The sequence below is a fragment of the Chiloscyllium punctatum genome, chromosome 22 (genome assembly GCF_047496795.1).
Source record: "Chiloscyllium punctatum isolate Juve2018m chromosome 22, sChiPun1.3, whole genome shotgun sequence".
In the NCBI taxonomy this organism is placed as follows: domain Eukaryota; kingdom Metazoa; phylum Chordata; class Chondrichthyes; order Orectolobiformes; family Hemiscylliidae; genus Chiloscyllium; species Chiloscyllium punctatum.
Window position 1 is genome coordinate 13,484,311 of NC_092760.1, and position 21,895 is coordinate 13,506,205.

At 42.8% G+C, this 21,895-nt stretch overlaps 1 protein-coding gene across 8 annotated transcripts in view; it reads left to right on the forward strand.

Annotated features, from left to right (window-relative positions):
* Nucleotides 1–21,895, forward strand: part of prdm11 (PR domain containing 11) — a 185,331-nt gene that overhangs the window by 31,958 nt on the left and 131,478 nt on the right. For 7 of the 8 annotated variants that reach the window (XM_072591825.1, XM_072591827.1, XM_072591823.1 and 4 more), the window contains 3 exons: nt 1,029–1,149; nt 19,858–19,970; nt 21,290–21,552. In XM_072591825.1, the coding sequence (XP_072447926.1) occupies nt 1,034–1,149; nt 19,858–19,970; nt 21,290–21,552 (492 nt within the window). In that variant the 5' untranslated portion in view covers nt 1,029–1,033. Of the gene's footprint in view, nt 1–1,028; nt 1,150–19,857; nt 19,971–21,289; nt 21,553–21,895 lie in introns of those variants that run through there. The other variant, XM_072591824.1, reaches the window with a different exon arrangement.

The following is a 21,895-nucleotide window of genomic DNA, read 5'->3' on the forward strand; positions in this document are numbered from 1 at the left end:
ATGACCTCGAGAATAAATTAAGTGCTGCTTTGCAAGTTGGATAAAAGAGAAGCTGCTCCTGAAATTGTTAGCTTTGTCATGGAATCATTAGTATGAGGTTTAACTACGTGTAATTTTATAAGTGACTTTATATTAGAGCTGACATTACAAATATTATAACAGTTGATAGAAATGAATATCCTTTTTAATCTTCAGTATTAGGATTGGCAAGAGATATAAATTGTGTGATTGAATTTGAATTTGAGAAGTCATTGGTAATAAGCAAGTATATAATGTCCAGGAAGGGGCACACCAATCGGTGTTGGAATGTGGTCAATTATCTTAAGAACCCAAGGACAGGAGATAGGGGGTCTGGCAAACATCATGAACTGCTGGGAGGACCTAAGGTGGACCATCAAGTTGTCCATCATTGATCTTTATTCACATGATTGGATGTGGCAAGCATTGATGTCAATGTTGCATGTAGCCATCATAATGTGTTGTATATCAATATCCTGTACTTTATTGGGAAAGGTAGAGTGAGGCTGACCTCCAATCTGAGCTGTAATTGAGGGGGCACTGTGCCCTTGTGAAAACCAGATGCTGAAAGTCTCTGACTTCTCCCACATGTGGTAAATTAACTCCAAATATAGATAGATTTGTGCTACTTAATACGGGATTCAGATTCCTTTTTAAAGTCTCTCAACAACAAAAGCATTTGTCCTTTTGTTGATTTCTCAAAATAACACTAAAAATACACTATCAGTGCTTACATTATCACATTTGAATATTATTTGATCTTCATTTTTCTTCGGTATTTTCAGAATCTCTGCAGTTCATCTTTTCTTTGGATTAGGACTAGGAAAAAGACAGTGGCTGAATCTTAACCAGATACTTTGAATATTTTTAACTGTTGTGAAAAGCACTTGATGCTATTAGTGAGTGCACTCCCAAGATGAATAACCTTACAATTCATAACATAAATACCTTTTAGTTTGATGTTAGCTTGCTTTTTAAAGCCAATTTAATCCAGATTTAATTTTTTGCAGATAAAATGAATGAAAACTGGCCTTCAAAACAAATTAAAGACCAATTAGATCACAGGCAAGCAGGTGTGAAAGTGAAGATTGAGAAAATTTTGCCTGAAGAGGAAGCCAAGTATGGACAATGGTAAGTAACAAAATAAGCCTCCACTCTAATTTTCATTTTTTTCACTTCACAAAATTTGAATCTAAACAGCTGTGTACAAATTGATTTGAAATTTAAGCAGGTGTGCATGGTATAGGCTTTAGTGATTCATACATTATTGTAGTTTGTAAGAGTTTGACGATGAAGTACAGCAAACTGAATAGTATTGTTGATAATGTGTCACTTGATAAGACCACAAGATGTGCAACAACATAAGATTTATTTAATCTTATTCACCTCTATATTTTTTTAAATGGGAGTTAAATTTCTTGTTTTTGTTTTAATTCATTCGTGGGATGTGGGCATCACTAACTGGCCAGCATTTATTACCCATCCCTAGTGGCCCTTGAGAAGGTGATGGTGAGCTGCCTTCTCGAACTGCTGAAGTCCACATGCTTGATTGGGCTAGTTGATCTACGATGCCCTAAGAGAGGGAGTTCCAGGATTTTCATGCAGCGACAGTGAAGGAACAGTGATCTGTTTCCAAGTCTGGGTGGTGAGTGAGTTGGAAGGGAATTTGGAAGTGGTAGTGTTGCCATATATCTGCTGCCCTTGTCCTTTTCAATGGAAGTAGTTGTGGGTTTGGAAGGTACTGTCTGAGGATCTTTGAATTTCTGCAGGGCATCTTGTAGGTACTACACACTACTGCTACTGAGTGTCAGTGGTGGAGAGTGTGGATGTTGCACCAATAAAGCATGCTACTTTGTCCTGGATGATGACAACCTTATTGAATGTTGGTGGTGTGCACCCATCCAGGTAAGTTGGGTCTGTTTCACCACACCCCTGACTTGTGCCTTGTAAATGGTGGACAGGCTCTGGGGAGTCAGGAAGTGAGTTATTTGCTGCAGTATTCCAAGCTTCTGACCTGCTTTTGTGACCACTGTGTTTATGTGGTGAGCCCAGTTGAGTTTCTGGTCAATGGTAACCCAGAATGTTTCTTTTGGGAGATTCAGTGATGGGAACACCATGGAATGTCACGGGGTAATGGTTAGATTGTCTCTTATTGGAGATGGTCATTGCCTAGCATTTGTGTGGTGCAAATGTTATAACACTATTGTGAACAGGCTATTTGTTTGTGCTTTTGCTACTGTTGTGTACTCACTGTATCACTGTAGATAAGCTAGTCACAATGATTAACAAACACAAATATTAATACATAATGAACTATCAGTGATTTTAGAGACTTTGATTTTTTTTTCAAAGGAACGCAAAGGTGATTAAAAGGTATTGTTACGAAGTCGAAAGCATATATGGTCACTTTTTAAGATAGTGCATTTCTGAATTTAAACTATAGCCACAGCTATCAGCTAAAGGTCAGCTGTTCCAATGTAACAATTGGCTGTTAAATGGATACCTGAGTTTTGGTTGTTGTTTTGACAACAATTCGAATTTAACCAATTAGTTTAAATAATGCCCAGGTTACCAGAAGCCAATGGAATTTGAATTTTATTGTATTGACACCTGGAAACTAATCACATTATGAGAATTTAATGTGTCATGGGGGTACATAAACCTGATATTTTGAAAAATAGAGGGAGAGCAACTTCCATAGAACCAGAGAGCTAACTGTCCTTTGAGAGCAAGATGTTAGATGTAATTAGAAAACCTTCTCTATCAAATGGAACCTTTCCATGTAAAACATATTTACAGTAAAAAAGAAAGAAGACGACAACCCAGGGAGATCAGCAGCTAAAAGATTTGAAGACACCAAAGACGACAGAGACTGTATGGTCTTGAGATTAAGTTAATGTAATGTTCAATATGTGTGTTATTGGAACAGCATATTTTTATAGAGTTGGAGCCAGATAATAAGCAGTTAAAAAAAAGGGACTTGGATTTGTGAATAGTTTTTGTTTAGTGTTAACTATTAGAATTAAGAAAATAATTTTATTTTGAATAGTGGAAATTAGGAGTTCTGTGTCACTCACTCACACTCACATTTGAACAGATTAAGAGGCAAGGCAAGCTTTTTTGGGCGTTTGGTTTTAGTTAACAGAGATTCGACTTCAGCATTGTAACTGTATAATTCATAGATGCTCATCAGGTTAACATAGATGGAGCAAGGATGGATCAAGTTAGACTTGATAAGGCCAAAGGGTGTGCAACTGACAAGTAAAATAAAGCATTCACTAGACGTAATGGCAACAAAAATCAATAGGTTTGCTGTATTTGCTGCATTTGCGATGAACTCATCATGGACGTATAGCTGCTGTGGTTGGACAATAATTTTGACTTTCTGACACAGCAGAACCTAACTTTGATCTGTGCATTGGTACTATAGTTACAATATTTAACAGAAACTTACTTTTAGGGAAAATAAAGAATGTTTTAAAAAAAATGAATACAGTTAAAATATCAAAGTTCATATATTGATATACCTGATCAATACCTGATCTTGCTTACAGATCAAGAACTGGCGAGAAGCTAGACTTTAGTGTGAAGCATGCTTAGGTAACATATTTATGGAAAATATATTTTAATATATCACACCAGAGGCTATTAACAGTTTGGATCAGGTTAGTATTTGCACTAGCCATCTTCCCTTAAGATGTTTGCAAACTGCTGATGAGTGAATTGGCAGGGACAGACATGATAGACCAAATAGCTACCACCTGAACTGGAACAGTTCTGAGAGTCTTTTCATGCCATGTCCTTTTCTTGCTGAAAAGACATATGCATTAAATTCATGAACTCACAATTGTTTAGACAACTTTAGGATCATAATTAGAATCATATACACATAGATAATAAGAAAATTTAGTATAGAGAGTGAACTGATAAAATTAATAGTGATTATAACAGCCAAACAATTGAAACACTGTAATTCAAGGTTAACTGACTTATTGATAGTTTATAGCACAGATCAGATTGCTGAAGCTCCATTTTGACTACATGTTTACATACATTTTTTTGGGGTATTTTTCATAGCTGACTTGTATTGATGTTTTATTTTGTATTTGTGATCATCTAGGAATGTACTCTGAAATAGCAGATAAATGAGAGACACGCTATTTTGCCAGGGATGGACTTATTAAACAATCTAACACAATATTGATGATGTGCCATCTGTCCTTATGATAGAAAGATAGACATAAGAAAGCAGCGACATACTCCGAAATGGACTGCGCACTCATGGAAAACAGCCAGGCTCTGTCAAGCAAAATTATCGGCAAGACGTTTAACATTTACCTTATTGAAAGAACATGCCAATCAAAAAGTATAACTTTAGAAAACTTGAATCCGTTTAAGATATGGTCACTGAGCTAATCACAGCGCATGTGAGAAAGGGATAAATTTAGTGGACAGACTATGTCAGGCCATTGTCAAGTAGTGTTGACATGGCAACTTGCTCTGTTTCTTGCTTCAGGAATGATACTTCTTGGTGCTTGCTTTTATGAGAAAGATAGTGCATTAAGGTGATCTTTGTACTATATGCATTATATGCTGAAGGATACCATGGATGTACTGAAGTTTGTTTATGAAATTGTTCACAGTGTGGTGTGATGTAGAAGTTGTTTAGAACACAGAACAGTACAGATCAGTACAGGCCCTTCGGCCCTTGATGTTGTGCTGGCATTTTATGCTACTCTAAGATTAGACTAACCTACATACCCATCACTGTACTATCTTACATGTGCCAATCAATGTCTCTAAAGTAGCTGACTCTACTACCATTGCCACAGTGCATTCCACACACCTGCTACTCTAAAGAACCTACCTGTGACATCTCCCCTGAACGTTCCTCCAGTTACCTTTAAAATTATTCTCCCTTATGATAGACATTTCAGCTATGGGGAAAAAGTCTCTGGCTATCCTCTGTATCTATGCCTCTCAACATCTTGTACACCTCCATCATGTCAGCTCTCCGCTTTCTTCGGTCCAGTGAGAAAAGCCCGAGCGCGCTCAACCTTTCTTCAGAAGAAGTGCTCTCCAGTCCAGGCAGCATCGTGGGAAATCTCCTCAACATCCTTTCTAAAGCTTCCACAGCTCTCCTATAATAAGGCGACCAGAACTGAACACTGTTCAAAGTGTGGTCTAACCAGGGTTCTATAGAGCTGTAGTATAACCTTGTGGTTCTTAATTTCAATCTCCCTTCTAATAAAAGTGAACACCCCATATGCCTTTTTAACAATCCTATCAACCTGGGTGGCAACTTTGAGGGATGTATGGACATGGACATGGACCCCAAGATCCCTCTGTTCCTCCACACTGCCAGGAACCCCATATTCTGTGTTCAAATTTGACCTCTCAGTGAATGACTTCACACTTTTCCAGGTTGAACTCCATCTTCCACTAATCAGCTCAGTTCTGCATTCTGTCAATGTTCTGTTGCAACCTACAACAACTCCACCAAACTTTGTCATTGGCAAACTTACTAACCCACCCTTCCAGTTCCCCATCACTGTCATTTATAAAAATCACAAAGAGCAGAGGGCCCAGAACCAATCCCTGTGGAATACCACTAGTCACTGAGCTCCAGGCTGAATACTTTCCACCTACAACCACGCTTTGCCTTCTATGGGCCAACCAATTCTGTATCCAGACAGACAGGTTTCTCTGTATTCCATACCTCCTTACTTTTTGAGCCTACCATGGGGAACCTTATCAAATGCCTGGCTAAAATCCATGTATACCACATCCTCTGCTCCACCTTCTTCAGTGTGTTTTGTCACATCCTCAAAGAGTTCAGTAAGGTTTGTGAGGCATGACCTGCTGGCTATCTCCAATCAAACTGTGGTTTTCCAAGTAACTATAAATCCTGTTTGTCAGAATCCACTCCAATACTTTGCCCACAACTGACGAAAGACTGACTGATCTGTAGTTCCCAGGATTATCCCTATTCCCTTTTTTTTGAAGAAGAGGCTAACATTCTGGCACTACTCCAGTAGACAGTGAGGACGCAAAGATCATTGCCAAAGGCACAGCAATCCTTTCCCTTGCTTCATGTAGTAACCTAGGGTATATTCCATCTGGCCCAGAGGATTTATCTATCATTATGGTTTTCAAAATTTTCAGCGCATCCTCCTTCCTAACATCAACCTGCTCTAGCATATCAGTCTTTTCCACACTGTCCTCAGAAACATCAAGGTCCCTCTCAGTAGTGAATACTGAAGCAAAGTATTCATTAAGGATCTCCCCTACTTCCTCCGACTCCAGGCACGCGTTCCTTTCACTATCGCTGATCAACCCCACCCTCACTCTGGCCATCCTCTTGTTCCTCACATAAGTGTAGAATGCCTTAGGGTTTTCCTTAATCCTATCTGCTGAAACCCCCTTCTAGCTCTCCTAAGTCCATTCTTCAGTTCCTTATTGGCTACCTTGTAACCCTCTAAAGCCCTGTCTGATTCTTGCTTTCCCAACCTTAAGTTTCAGCATCATTAACCATGATGGGACAATTATTTAATGACTGCCCCAAAAAAGACTTGGGGAAATGGCTTTCATTGATCCAGGTTAGTTGTTATGATCTCTGGGTCCAAATTTAGCCTTGAATGTGTGCTTGTTTATACAAAAGTGGCTGACAGTTCATTGTGGCTGACTCAGTTCATTGCACTATAATTTGGCAATGCAAGCTTAATGGCATAGTAGCTAAGAGGGAGCCACCTCTTAGAAAACCTTGGGATATGTTATCAGCCTTTGACATGATATGATTAACAAGGAATGAATGGGAAACCAAAGAAAGAACTGTCAACAAAAATGAACTCAAAGAAATGCAAATGTGATAACAGGAATCTGATTTCACCCACTTTTTACTTTTCTCCTGGGACCCTTCGTGATCCTGGGTCTATGAGAGTGCAGTGCCAGCAACGGCCATTATATCTGCTAACTCTAAAGTACAACATGTGACTTCCTATTTCATGGCTGGTGAATTGTATGTGTGAATGTATGAATATCTTTGCCCTATACTCTCTTTTATCCTTCCCGGAGGATAGCACTATGACCATCTTGACAGCAGGTGGTGGTCAGTTGTACATACTACCTGCAGGACTGGATGATATATTAAGAATCTGGCAAGGTAAAACTAACCATGCATCAGGTGAATTCGTTATTGTATCCAAACTGACAAGCCATTCTGAATCAACCTATGTATGAGAAATGACAATCCAGCTCTATTGATCTTTCAGAATCTTCCTTACTAATAAATGGGATCCAAAATTGAGAGAAGTGTCATACAGACTAGTCAAGCAACAGCCTGACATCGTCTGTATGGTACAATCTGTGTATCACTGTGTCCCAGTCACCAGCACCATTCTTTCTAGTTGTGTTGTACCCCATTCTGGATTAGTGGTGCTGGAAAGGCACAGCAGTTCAGGCAGCATCTGAGGCACAGTAAAATCAACGTTTCGGGCAAAAGCCCTTCATCAGGAATACAGGCAGAGAGCCTGAAGGGTGGAGAGATAAGTGAGAGGAGGGTGGGGGTGGGGAGCATAGAGTATAATAGGTGAGTGGGGGTGGTGATGAAGGTGATAGGTCGGGGGGGGGAGGGGAGGTGGGAGGGTGGAGTGGATAGGTGGAAAAGAAGATAGGCCACTAGGACAAGTCATGGGGACAGTGCTGAGCTGGAAGTTTGGAACTGGGGTGAAGTTGGGGAAGGAGAAATGAGGAAACTGTTGAAGTCCACATTGATGCCCTGGGGTTGAAGTGTTCCGAGGCGGAAGATGAGGCGTTCTTCCTCCAGGCGTCTGGTGGTGAAGGAGGCCCAGGACCTCCATGTCCTTGGCAGAGTGGGAGGGAGAGTTGAAATGTTGGGCCACAGGGTGGTGTGGTTGGTTGGTGTGGGTGTCCCGGAGCTGTTCCCTAAAGCGCTCTGCTAGGAGGCGTCCAGTCTCCCCACTGTAGAGGAGACCGCATCGGGAGCGAAGGATATAATAAATGATATTGGTGGATGTGCAGATAAAACTTTGGATGTGGAAGGCTCCTTTAGTACCTTGGATGGAGGTGAGGGAGGAGGTGTGGGCACAGGTTTTGCAATTCCTGCGGTGGCAGGGGAAGGTGCCAGGATGGGAGGGTGGGTTGAAGGGGGGCGTGGACCTGACCAGGTAGTCAGAGGGAACGGTCTTTGCGGAAGGCGGAAAGGTGTGGGGAGGGAAATATATCCCTGGTGGTGGGGTCTGTTTGGAGGTGGCGGAAATGTCGGCGGATGATTTGGTTTAATGCGAAGGTTGGTAGAATGAAAAGTGAGCACCAGGGGCGTTCTGTCCTTGTTACAGTTGGAAGGGTGGGGTCTGAGGGCAGAGGTGCGGGATGTGGACGAGAGGAGTTGGAGGGCATCTTTAACCACGTGGGAAGGGAAATTGTGGTTCCTAAAGAAGGAGGCCATCTGGTGTGTTCTGTGGTGGAACTGGTCCTCCTGGGAGCAGATACGGCAGAGGAATTGGGAATATGGGATGGCATTTTTGCAGGAGGTAGGGTGGGAAGAGGTATAATCCAGGTAGCTGTGGGAGTTGGTGGGTTTGTAAAAAAAAATGTCGTTATCAAGTCGGTCATCATTAATGGAGATGGCGAATTTCAGGAAGGGGAGGGAGGTGTCAGAGATGGTCCAGGTAAATTTAAGGTCAGAGTGGAATGTGTTGATGAAGTTGATGAATTGCTCAACCTCCTCGCGAGAGCACAAGATGGCACCAATGCAGTCATCAATGTAGCGGAGGAAGAGGTGGGGAATGGTGCTGGTGTAATTACGGATGATCGACTGTTCTACATAGCCAACAAAGAGAGGCATAGCTGGGGCCCATACGGGTGCCATGGCTACCCCTTTGGTCTGGAGGAAGTGGGAGGATTCGAAGGAGAAATTAAGGGTGAGGACCAGTTCGGCCAAATGAATGAGAGTGTTGGTGGAAGGGTACTGTTGGGGATGTCGGGAGAGGAAAAAATGGAGGGCTTGGAGGCCCTGGTCATGGCGGATGGAGGTGTAGAGGGATTGGATATCCATGGTGAAGATGAGGCGTTGGGAAACGGAAGTCTTGAAGGAGGTGGAGGGCGTGGGTGGTGTCTCGAACGTATGTGGGGGGTTCCTGGACTAGGGGGAATAGGACAGTGTCGAGGTAGGTAGAAATTCTTGGAAGAGGTGGAGGGCGTGGGTGGTGCCCAGAAAGCCAAAGGTGGTGGTACAGTGGTACAATGTTTGATGGGAGTTACCCTGAGAGTTCTTATTGTTGACTCCAGATCTCATAATATATCTTCGCATCAGGTCAGCATTGGTAAGAAAACCTCCTGCTGATAATTTAAAATAGAGGGGTCAACCTTATGAAGGCAGAATTGCTTGTGTGCCAAACACAGATGTAGCATAAACAGGGCTAAACAATCCCACAATTAGCAGATAAGATCTAGGCTGTGCAGACTTGCCATGTGCAGTTCTGAATAGTGGCGCACAATTAAAATACTAACAGGAGGAAGAGACTCTGCAAATTTCCCCAGCTTTAGCAATGTGGAAACCCAGTACAAAACAAGGCTTGTGTCATTTGTATTGATCTTCAGCCAGAAGGGCCAAATAGATAATCTCCCTTGACCACCTCTTCAGGTCCCTGGCATCAGAAGTCAGTCTTCAGCGAATACAGTTTGCTCCTCATGATATCAAAAAATGGTTGAAGGCATTGGATACTGCAAAGGCTATTGGCCCAACAATATTCTTACAATAATACCATAGACTTCTGTGCTAGAACTAGCCAAGCCCCGAGCTAAGCTGTTGCAGTACAGATACATCATTGGCATCGACCCAGCAGTATTGAAAATTATCCAGGTATGTCCTGTGTGCATAAAAACAGGACAATTCCAATGTGACTAATTACTGCCCTATCTGTTTAGTCTTGATCATCAACAAGGTGATGGAAGAGATCTTCAACAGTGGCATTTGCAAAGGAATAACGTGCGAACTGATGCACACTTTGGGTTCCACCATTGCCACTCAGCTCATGAAGTTATTACAAGTCTAAAAATGGGTAAATGAGTTGAATTTCAGAACTGAGGTAAGACTAATTGCCCTAAACATCAAGACAGCATTTGACCGAGTCTGGCATCAAAGATTCTGAGCAAAACTAGAGCAAGGAGGAAGTATAGGTGTTGGGATTCGTACTTGATACTAAAGGAAGCTTGTTATAGTTGTTGAAGGACAATCGTCTCATCCCCAGGACATCACTGCAGGGTTTCTCAATGTAGTTTCCTAATTTCATCCATCATTAGCTACTTTGTTTTCCTTCATCCCTCTATCATTGGATCAGAAGTAGGGATGTTTTCTGATAATTGCACAATATTCAGCATCATTTGCAACACCTTAGATACTGAGCTAGCATGTGTCCATACGCGGCAAAGCCTAGACAAAATATCCAAGCAAGTTGCAAGAAATGTTTGCACCATGTAAGTGCCAGGCAATGATCATCTGCAACGAGAGAGAATCTAACCATCTTTGCTTGACATTCTTTGGCATCATTGCTGAATCCCCCAGTATCAACATCCTGGGAGGTTATCACTGAACAGAAAATGAAGTTGCACAACCAAATAAATACTGTGATGAAAATAACAGATCAGAGGCGAGTAATTTTTTGGTGACTCCTTGGTACCTGTCCACAAATCAGGAGTGTGATTGAATACTTGCCACTTACCTGGATGTGGGTAGCTCCAAAAACACTGAGTTTGACACCATCCAGGACCACCCCCAGCCTTCAACCTCTTAGCTCTGCAACCCTGCACTACCCAGTTCTGTCTCTTGCCAAAAATCCAGAAACCCGACTGCCTGGTCAACCAATTGTCTCCACTTGCTCCTGTCCTTCTGAACTCATCTCTGCTTATCTTGGACTCCATCCTGTCCCACTTGATCCAGGAACTCCCTGTTTGAGACACCACGCGTGCCCTCCACCCCCTGCATAACTTCTGATTTCCCAGTCCCCAAAACCTCATCTTCACTGTGGGCATCCAGTCCCTCTACACCTGCACTCCCCATGAGCAAGGCCTAAAAGTCCTCTGTTTCTTCCTCTTCCATTAACCCACCCAGTCACCCTCCACTGACACTCATTCGATTGGCAGAACTGGTTCTTACCCTTAACTTCTCCTTTCAATCCTCCCACTTCCTACAAACCAGAAGGGTGGTTATGGGTACCCACATCGGTCCCAGCTATGCCTGTCTCTTCGTAGGATACGTGGAACAGTCCCTTTTCCACAGCTACACTGGCACCATCCACCACTTCTTTCTCTACTACATTGATGACTGTATCGGTGCTGTCTTAAGCTCCCACGAGGAGTTTGATGCAGTTCATTCACCACATAAGCACAATTCACCTGGTCCATCTCTGCCATCTCCCTCACCTTCACTCTCTGTCTCCATCTCTAGCGACCGACTCAACACTGGCATTTACTTCAGCGAAGAGGTAAAACCTATTCCGACAAGTCCTGATGAACCTATGCCAACAGTCACTGCATCAGAGGTCAGATCAGTTTTCCTTCGTGTGAATCCAAGGAAAGCAATGGGACCAGACGGAGTACCAGGCCGTGCTCTTGGAGCATATGGATATCAATTGGCAGAGGTCTTCTCAAAGGTCTTCAACCTCTCCCAGCAGCAGGCCACTGTCCCTGCCTGTTTCAAGAGGGCCAACATCATCTCTGTGCCTAAGAAGGCTCATGCAACGTGTCTCAATGACAACTGCCCAGTGGCCCTAACTTTGGTGGTCATGAAGTGCTTTGAAAGGCTGGTCATGGCATTAATCAACTCCAGCCTCCTCACTACTGTTGACCCACTCCAGTTTGCCTATCGGACCAACAGATCCATATCACTTGCCGTTCACCTCTCCCGAGAACATCTTGACAACAAGAACAGCTATGTAAGAATCCTACTTATTGACTACAGTTCAGCCTTCAACAACTATTATCTCCTCAAGACTGATTACTAAACTTTGTGATCTTGGACTAAGCCCCACTCTCTGCAACTGGATCCTCAGTTTCCTGACTCACAGGCTACAATCCGTGAAGAATGAGGACAATATTTCATCGTCACTAACACTCAACACTGGAGCCTCCCAGGGGTGTGTACTCAGCCTGCTACTTTACTTACTGTATACCCATGACTGCATCGCCAAATACCAGACTAATGCCATTTACAAGTCCACTGATAGTCGGTCGAATCTCAGATGGCGATGAAACAGACTATAGATGGGAGGTGGAAGATCTGGAAGAATGGTACACTGAGAACAACCTAGCTCTCAATGCCGGCAAAACCAAGGAACTCATTATTAACTTTCGCCAGGATGTTACTCATGCCCCCCTACACATTAACAGCACAGAGGGGGAACGAGTGGAGAGTGTCAAGCTCCTGGGAGTGGTCATCCACAACACACTTTTTCTTGGATTCTTCATGTGGACGCACTAGTTACAAAGGCTCAACAATATCTCCTCTTCAGGCAGCTGAGGAAATTTGGTGCCAACTTTTATGGGTGCGCCATCGAGAGCATTCTGTCTGGATGTATCACTAACTGGTATGGTAACAGTACCATTCAAGATCTGAGACGGTTACAGAGAGTGGTGAACTCTGCCCGGACAATCACTAAGGCCAACCTCCCATCTATAGAATCCATCTACCAGGCCCGCTGTCAAGGAAAGACCGCCAGCATTCTCAAAGATCCCTCCCACCCTGGCAATGTTTTTCTACAACCTCTACCATCGGGGAGAAGATACAGAAGCCTGAGTGTGCACACCAGGCGGTTTTGCAACAGTTTCTACCCTACTGTTGTTAGACTATTGAATGGACTCACAAACTCTTCGCATTTGCCAGTACCTGTCTTTTTGTTTTTGCCACTGTTTACCCATTATTTACTTATCTATGCAACTTAACTCTGTGATCTGCCTGTATTGCTCGCAAGACAAAGCTTTTCACTGTGCCCTGGTACACGTGACAATAAATTCAATTCAATTATTTCAAGTCAATTCAATTCAATTCACACCGACTCCCATGGCTAACTAGAATACACTTCCTCCCTCCCCTACTCTCAATTCCTCTGCCTCCACTGTATCTGCTCTTAAGATGAGCAATTCCACTTCAAGGAATGTCCGCCTACTTCAAGGAACATAATTTTCCCTCCCTTGTAATCAATGGTGCCCTCAATTGCATCTCATCCATTTCCTGCACCTCTTTCCCCCTAACCCAACCCCAACAAGGATAGAATTCCCCTGGTCCACACATACCACCACCACCCCACCAATCTCCAAATCCAGCACATCACTCTCCACCATTTTCACCACCTACAATAGATCCCACTACCAAAAATATATTTCCCTCCCCACTCCTATCTGCATTCAGTATGGACTATTACCTCCGTGACTCCCTTGTTAAGTCCATACTCACCACCAACCCCCTCTCCATACCTGGCACCTTGCCCTGCCACCATAAGAGGTGCAAAACCTGCACCCACACCTCCCCTGTCACCTCAGTCCAAGGCCCCAAAGGATTATTCCAACTCCAACAGAGATTTACTTGTATATCCTCCAACCTCACTTATTGCATTGAGACCTTGATGTGGTTGCTTCTACATCGGACAGAACCAGAATGGGAACAGCTCTGGTCTGTACGCACCAACCAACCCTACCCTCCTATGGCCATCCACTTCAACTCCCCCTCCCACTTCCCTGAGGACATATCCATTCTGGGCCTTCTCCACTGCCTACACAAGGCCACCTGCAAACGAGAGGAGGAACATCTCATCTTCCACCTTGGGTGCCTACAATCACACAGCATTGAATTCACCAGTTTCCAAATCGCTCTTGCTCTCTCTCGTGCTCTCTCTTCCCCCATCTCAGCCACTCCAACTCAGATCCACCCTCTTGACTTGACCGGACCTACCTGTCCATCCTCTTTCCCACCTATCCAATTCACACTTCCCACAATTTATCAGCATCACCTCCTACCTTTGCCCACCTATTACCATCCCACCAAACTTTCCTCTTGCTCTTCTCTCCTCCCCCCCCCCCCCCCACCCCCCCCAATTAATCTCTCAGCTGCCTTCCCCTCCCCAGCCCTGAAGAAGGGTTATGCCCAAAGCATTGACTGTCTTGCTCCAGAATTCTGCCTGCTGTGCTTTTTCCAGTGTGTCAAATGCGTCCTTCATCACCCTGCCTACTTGCGACTCCATTTTCAAGGAGCTATGCACTTGCACCCCAGGTCTGTTTGTTCGGCAACACTCCCAAGTCCTTTCCTGATTTGCCTTACTAGAATGCAACACCTCACACTTATCTAAATTAAACTCCATCTGCCAGTTCAAGATGACAATTCACCACCACTTTCCTTCTCAAGGTCAGCTAGGTACAGGCAGTAAATGTTGATCCAGCAGTAAAGCCTATGTTTCACGATCGAAAGAAAAAAGTAATCCTCTTTTGGCTTTGGCATTCCTAGTGCATCTATGCAGTGTTACTCTAGTGGGTGTAGCATAGCTATTAGAAAGCTGCTGACTTTCAGTGGAGGAGAATGCAGCTTTCCATGGTGAAATGACCTTGAGCAGCTATGAGCCAGAGGACCCACTGCAGACTGCACTGCCACTAGCAGCTGTATTCTAGATTGGATGGCAGGTAAATATCAGCAAGGGCAGGGCTATTTTATGTGAATTCTGTCTTCATGAGAGATGGCAGCAGGTCCACACAGTTACTGCCACTCTTGCTGAATCAGCTGCTCAGTAATTATTTTGTTGTACGTTGAATTAGTGAATTGCTATAACACTGTGCAATCCCTGTGACAGGTTGGTGTTCAACTCTTTCAACAATGTCTTTCTGTGCGTGTGTCTTGACCCTACTTTACATTTCTACATCCCTTCACTAAAGTCTCCAATGCAGGAGTTTAAAAACTTTGAAATCCACTTTGTTCTTTGGGCCATTCTTCAATGTTTCCCAAGTCAGGTTCATTTCATGCACAAACTATGCAGCCATAATCTACATTTGTTTGGATTTATCTAGTGTTTTGGATCTACTGATATGTGATTGTGATTACTGCTAGCTGAATATTTAAAATTATTCAAATCGAGCAGCGTGAGGTTGCAGTGAATGGTCACAAGACAATTAAGCAATGAACATGTGTGCATTTTTCTTTGGTCCGCAGGAGATAAATGTTTTTAAGTCTTTTGCTGAGTGACTGTTACCATGCATGAATGTTTCTTGCATGAGAGGACAGGCTCATGGCTTACTTCAGTTGTGTATCATTGGAGTGATAGTATCTGCAAATTACTATAGAAGAACCGAATGGGCCCTTTCTCCTTCCCATCATTGGGAAGTACCTGATTCCTGCTGAGAATTCTCAAGAACAGCTTGGTGAGATATGGAAAGTCCAAGAGGGTGCCAATCATCTAGAAATTAAATGAATATTATAGTAATTGCTGTGAATTACCCAGGAGGCAAACCATAGAAGGGTTAAAACATTGTTTATGTTTTTGTTTTGTTTTTAACTATACTTCTTTGATAATTCCGGAAACATCAGAATTTTTCATAATTCCAGAATATCCTCAACATGGCGCGGCAGCAGCTCGCAGCCACCTCTCCCGACCTAGGGCTTTTTAATTTCAGTTTTCTAAGGCACAGGAGGAACAGGAACAGGAAACCCAGTGTTTGCAGATACTGTTACAGCCTGCAAACACTGCTACAGTCCAGGAACCAGCTGAAAATGAATTTGAATGGAGAGCTGTTGAAGGAGTTATGCGATCTTGACTTGCTGTGGAGACCAGGCCTCCAGTCCTTGGCCTCGCCTAATGTCAGTGGCTGGATGTTGATACATCGGAAGCGGTGTGTGTGGAGGCGGATGTGTGGTAAGTGGGCAGTAGTTTGTGCTAGGCTAAAAACAAACCCTAGTTGGCCAGCTCTCCCGTCCATTCTGCTCCCTGGACAATAAGTTGGACTGCATCCGACTCTGGCAGGTTTCTTAGCATGAGTTTAGGGATTGCTGTGTCTTTGTTTTTATTGAAATGTGACTTGGTGACAGAGTTCCAAACACAGCTATCCAGTTAGATGGGCTTGCCTTGTTTGTGCTGACAAAAATGCAGCTCTGTGTGGTAAGATTCGTGGTGTGGGTCCGTGTGTCTGCATCAACACAAAATGTTGCAAGGACTCTGTGCTAGTCTTCAGTTACTGCTCATCACTGGTGGAGTTTGTGATTGTTAGACGCAGACCATTTTATTTGCCATGGGAATTCACTGCTGTCCTTATAGTCTGGGTGTACATTCCTCCCAGTGCTAATGCTATGGAGGCACTTTGTGAACTGTATGGGCTATTAGTGGACTGCAGAACACACTCCCCGATGGACTGTTTATTGTTGCTAGAGATTTTAACCATGTGAATCTCCAGTCTGTGCTCCCTAAATTCCATCAGCATGTGGACTTTGTTACAAGAGGGGGGAACACGCTGGATCTGGTTGAGACAAACATCCTCAATGCATACGCAACAGAGCCCTGGCCCCACCTCGGCTTCTCAGACCACATCTGTGTTATCCTAATTCTGGCATACAGACTGCTCATTAGATATATCAAACCAGTTCTGAAGCAGGTGAAAACCTGGCTGACAGGAGCCATTTCTGCTCTTCAAGAATGCTTTGAACACACTGGTGTGTGTTTAAGGAGGTGGCAACCAATGGTGACTCCATCAACTTAGAGGAGTGCACAGAGTCGGTGATTTACTACATTATCAAATGCATTGATGACGTCTCTGTGTCTAAGACCATCACTTCTCACCCCGACCAGAAACACTGGATGACTGCAAAGGTATGTGCACTGCTGGGAACCTGTGATTCCTGCCCTAACAACATCAAGGGCCAGTCTGTCCCAGGCCATCAAAGAGGCAAAGCGTGCACACGCACAGAATACACAGCTATTAGGACAGCGGTGATATGTGGAGCATCAAGCCATCACCCACCACAGAAAAGCATCTCCTGCTTATGTTGGTGATGCCTCCTTCGTGGATGAGTTGAACAACTACTATGCACGGTTTGAGACACGAAATGATGTGGCAGTGAGGACTCCACCCCCCCTCCACCACAACCTCCCAATGACCAGGTATTGTGTCTTACCATGACTGACATGAGGAAATCTCTATGCAAAGTCAACCCACATGAGGCTGCTGGACCAGATAACATGCCTGGCAGGATGCTCTTGACATGTTGGTGGATGTTCTCACAGACATTTTTAACATCTTCCTGAGTTGTGCTGTAGTTCCAATGTGCTTCAAGGCTACTACCATCGTCCCCATGCCGAAGAAGTCTTCAGTGTTCTGCCTCAACGACTACCGTCCCATCATGTTAACACCCATCATCATGAAGTGTTTTGAGAGACTTGTGATGAGGCATATGAAGACCCTGCTGTCACCCTCACTGGACATCCTGCAGTTCACGTATCATCTCAACTGTTCAACATATGATACCATTTCCACCTGGCCCTCACCCACTTGGACAAGAAGGGCACCTATGTTAGATTACTGTTCATTAGACTTAAGTTCTGTATTTAACATTATTCCTCAGCACCTGAATGGAAAGCTGAGTTGGCTGGGCTTGAATACTTACCTCCGTAACTGGATCCTGGACTTCTTGACTAGGAGACCTCGGTCTGGATTGGGAACAGCATCTCTTAACGCCATCACACTGAGCATGCCCCCCCCCCCCCCCCCCCAGGGCTGTGTGCTTAGTCCACTGCTGTTCACCCTGCTGATACACGACTGTGCAGTGATGCACAACTCAAATCATATTATTAAGTTCGCAGATGACACTATGTTAGTGGGTCTCATTAGCAGGAAGAATGAGTCAGCATACAGAGTGGAGGTGCAGCAGCTAAAGAAAGGACTGGTGAAGAACCAACCACCTGTCTCTGAACGTGGACAAAATTAAAGAGATGGTTGTTGACTTTAGGGAGGCATGGAACAATCACTCTCTGCTGGACATTGATGGCTCACCCTTGGAGATCATGAAGAGTACAAAATTTCTTGGCGTCCACCTGGCGGAGACCCTTACTTGGTCCCTCAACATTAGTTCCATAGCCAAGAAGGCATCACTACTTTCTGAGTAGGTTGAGGAAAGTCCATCTTCCAGCCCCATTCTCCATTCCCCCATCCTCACCACATTCTACACAGAGTTCATTGAGAGTAGCCTGAGCAGCTGCATCACTGTCTGATTTGGGAATTGCAACGTCTCTGATTGTAAGACCCTACAACGGATAGTGAGGACAGCTGAGAAGATCATCCGGATCTCTCTTCCCTCCATTAGACATTTACTCCACAGGCTGCATCCACAAGGCTAACAACATTGTGGACGACCCTACATGTCCTCCATTCAAATTCTTCTTCTCCCTCCTGCCATCTGGCAGGAGATACTGAAGCATTTGGTCTCTTGTGGCCTGACTATGCAATACTTTCTTCCCCCAAGCCATCAGGCTCCTGAACACTGGATGACCACACTCAATTGCATTTACAATTTTGAGGTGGCGTTTTGAATTGCTGCTAAAACAATGGTTTATTAATGATCATTCTTTTTACATTGTAATTTGACCACCACTGTGCCTATTGTCTTGTCTTGTCTTGTCTTGTCAGGAATTATTGTGCTTTCTTGCATGTTTTGCACTTCTCTACGCACTTTATGCAGTCCTGTGTATGATTGTACTCTTGTATAGTCTGTGTGTTCATATAGCCTTTGGTCCTGGAGGAACACTGTCTCATTTTTATTGTACCAGCTGTATATGGTAGAAATGACAAATAATGTTACTCTACTCTAACATTGGGAAGGCAGGAGCAGGGTGTTTTAACTAGGTAGGGTTATGAAATGTAAAGGGGTAAATGTGAGATTATCCACTTTAGTTGCAAAAACAAGAAGGCAGACCATTTTCTGAATGGTGATAAGATTGGGAAAGGGGAAGATACAAAGAGGCCTGGGTGTCCTTGTATACCGGATGCTAAAAGAGTGCATGCAGGTGCAGCAGACAGTGAAGGAGGCAAATAGCATGTTGGCCTTCATTTGAATATGGCAGTGTTGGTCTCTTTATCTAGGAAAGGACATTCTGGCTATGGAAGGAGTGTACTAAAGGTTTACCAGACTGATTCCTGAGATGTTAGGATTGAAGTATGAAGAAAGACTAGATTGGCTCGATCTGTATTCATGAGCTTAGAAGAATGAGGGGGGGATCTCACAGAAACTTACAAAATTCTAACAGGGCTAGACAGGGTAAACACAGGAAGGATTTTCTGATGACCACAAACCCATAGTCCGGGGTTACAGTCTAAGGATACGAGGAGAAATTTCTTCAGAGACAGTGATGAACTGTGGAATTCTCTACCACAGAGAGTGGTTGAGGCCAAAGCGTTAAATGTTTTCAAAAAGGAGTTAGATATAGTTCTTCAGGCTAAAGGGATCAAAGTATATGGGGAGAAAACAGGAACAGGGTACTGAATTGGATGATCAACCTTGATTGTACAGAAGGATGGAGCAGACTCGAAAGCTGTTCTGGTTTATTCCTCCTATTTTCTATTCTATCTGCAGGCATATGCATAAGGTTCAAAACCTGAAAAAACTCATTTTGTAGCAATAGATTGCTTATCTAGATCATTGTTATTTGACATATCGGTTGAAATCTTGGTATCTGGTTAATTATAATGCACAAACCGAAATCTGCATCCACATACCTTTTGGTCTTGATGTCGGATTGAATTCACTGTGTTTAAATTTCGTTCAAACTCTTGTTTCCTTTCTTTACCATTCTATAGCATTGTGCCAGACTATACCCAGGTATATCCCAAGGAAGCGGAACTGGAATTGGGGAAGGTGAAAGGTGAAGAGATGACTATGAATGAATCCCATGAACAAAATGACTACTGGTGTGAGTGGCTTTCTTATGATATTTTGATTTATAGAGAAAGCTCAGTTCAATGATATCCCATTAAAAGAAAAATAAGATTGGAAAAGGGGAAGGTATAAATTGATTAGAGTACTGTATATACTTGTGTAAAATTCAAATTTTTTTAGTCTATTTTTAAAGGTTCAATTAAGAGGGTCTACTAATACACGGTTACTAGTTTTGAGGAGCTGAAATTCATGCTGTAGTTCAAAATACTGTATTATTGGCAGAAGTCAATTTGATTGCACAACTAATCCCAGGTAAAGAAGAAAAACACAATGGTAAAGGTAATTACCAGATAAAAACAAGAGAAACAGGAATGAATTACTGGTAGGAAATGTTATTTATATGTACTGGTACGAAAATTTAACATGTCAGAGATTCATTGAAATCCTGCAAAACCGCACTGTTCAATATTGCCATGGCCTGGTATAATGGCACACTTAAAATGAAACACTTATTAAGTTCTGAATGTGTAAGCGTCTTGAACTTTCCCACCAAATTCTTCCATTTCCCTCCAATTTACTCTCTTATATTGTGAACCTCAGCAACGTTAACACATTTGTTAAAGAATTAAAGATATGCTACTATGTAGCTAATATATCTCACTTTTATTCAGATATAATGGCACAATTAAAATTATTAACTTTTTAACGATATTAACTTTTGGATGTATGGTGAACAAAGTGCTACAAGTACTGATAGACTTAGTACAAGACTAAATAAATGAGAGAATCAAAATCTGCTAAAGTGAACCAAGTGGGCTAAGTAGAGTTATGTATGAATAAATCAGTGAATGAATAGAAATGCAATATAGTAAACAAAGAACGATGAGTAGAGTTACCAGTATGAATGAATGAATGTGATTTCATTTAAGTGGGAATCATGGAAACATGCAGTTCTCTTTGTATGAGGTTTATAATGCAATATAGCAGGGTTGACGTTTATGTGAGATATATGGAAAATACAAGATTTTTTGGTCTAAAATAAGGGTTGACTTTTACGCAAGATCGACTTTTACATGTGTATATGGTAAATACTTTCACAAAGACCTCAGCCTGAACCTGAGGTGTGAGACCCTTGAATATAACGTCAATTTAGACCAGGGAGAATGTTTGTTTCAAAAAGATTTGCATATGTTGAAATAAGTGTTGGTTGGCATGGTGGACTTGTGGGAATAAATTAGGAACATTTGAGTATGGGAACCGTTTGCAAATGAGATTCAGAGATAATCGTTTCATTTCAAATTTTTTTCTTCTATAAATGTGCATCTAACCAAACCATTATTGTTTGTATCCTAGTTTGTGAGAATTGCCAGGAGTACTTCATGGACGAGTGTGCCCTTCATGGATGCCCAATATTTATTACTGATACACCTATACCTGTAGGTACACCCGATAGAGCAGCCCTCACGGTTCCTGCTGGAGTAGTAGTTGTGAAAGAGCCTGGAGGAGAGATTGATGTTCGTTGTTTAGATACCATCATTCCAAAGGGGAGGATATTTGGACCATATGAAGGAGAAGTGTGCCAAACTGATAAGTCATCTGGATTTTTCTCATGGCTGGTATGTGCTTTTTTAAAAGTGCATGTTTGAACTTTGCAATACTATAATAAGGTACTATAATAAGGACACGCAGCTTTGGTAGTTGAATATTTCCATTTAGCCCAGGAAACAGAGTTTTCTTGATACATGTTATTGCGAGGTGAGACACCTAATTGTGAATTGACACTCGACCATCATTTCAGATCTATGTTCTTATTGAATGAGAGTCCACACCAGGAATCATGTGAAATTTAGCCTGTGATTTTAAAGTGCAGAGAGGTTGGAATAAGTTCTATTTCTCAATGACACACCCTATATGTCTTTTGCTGAGGCTGAGTGAAAACAAAGGATAAAAATAGCATTG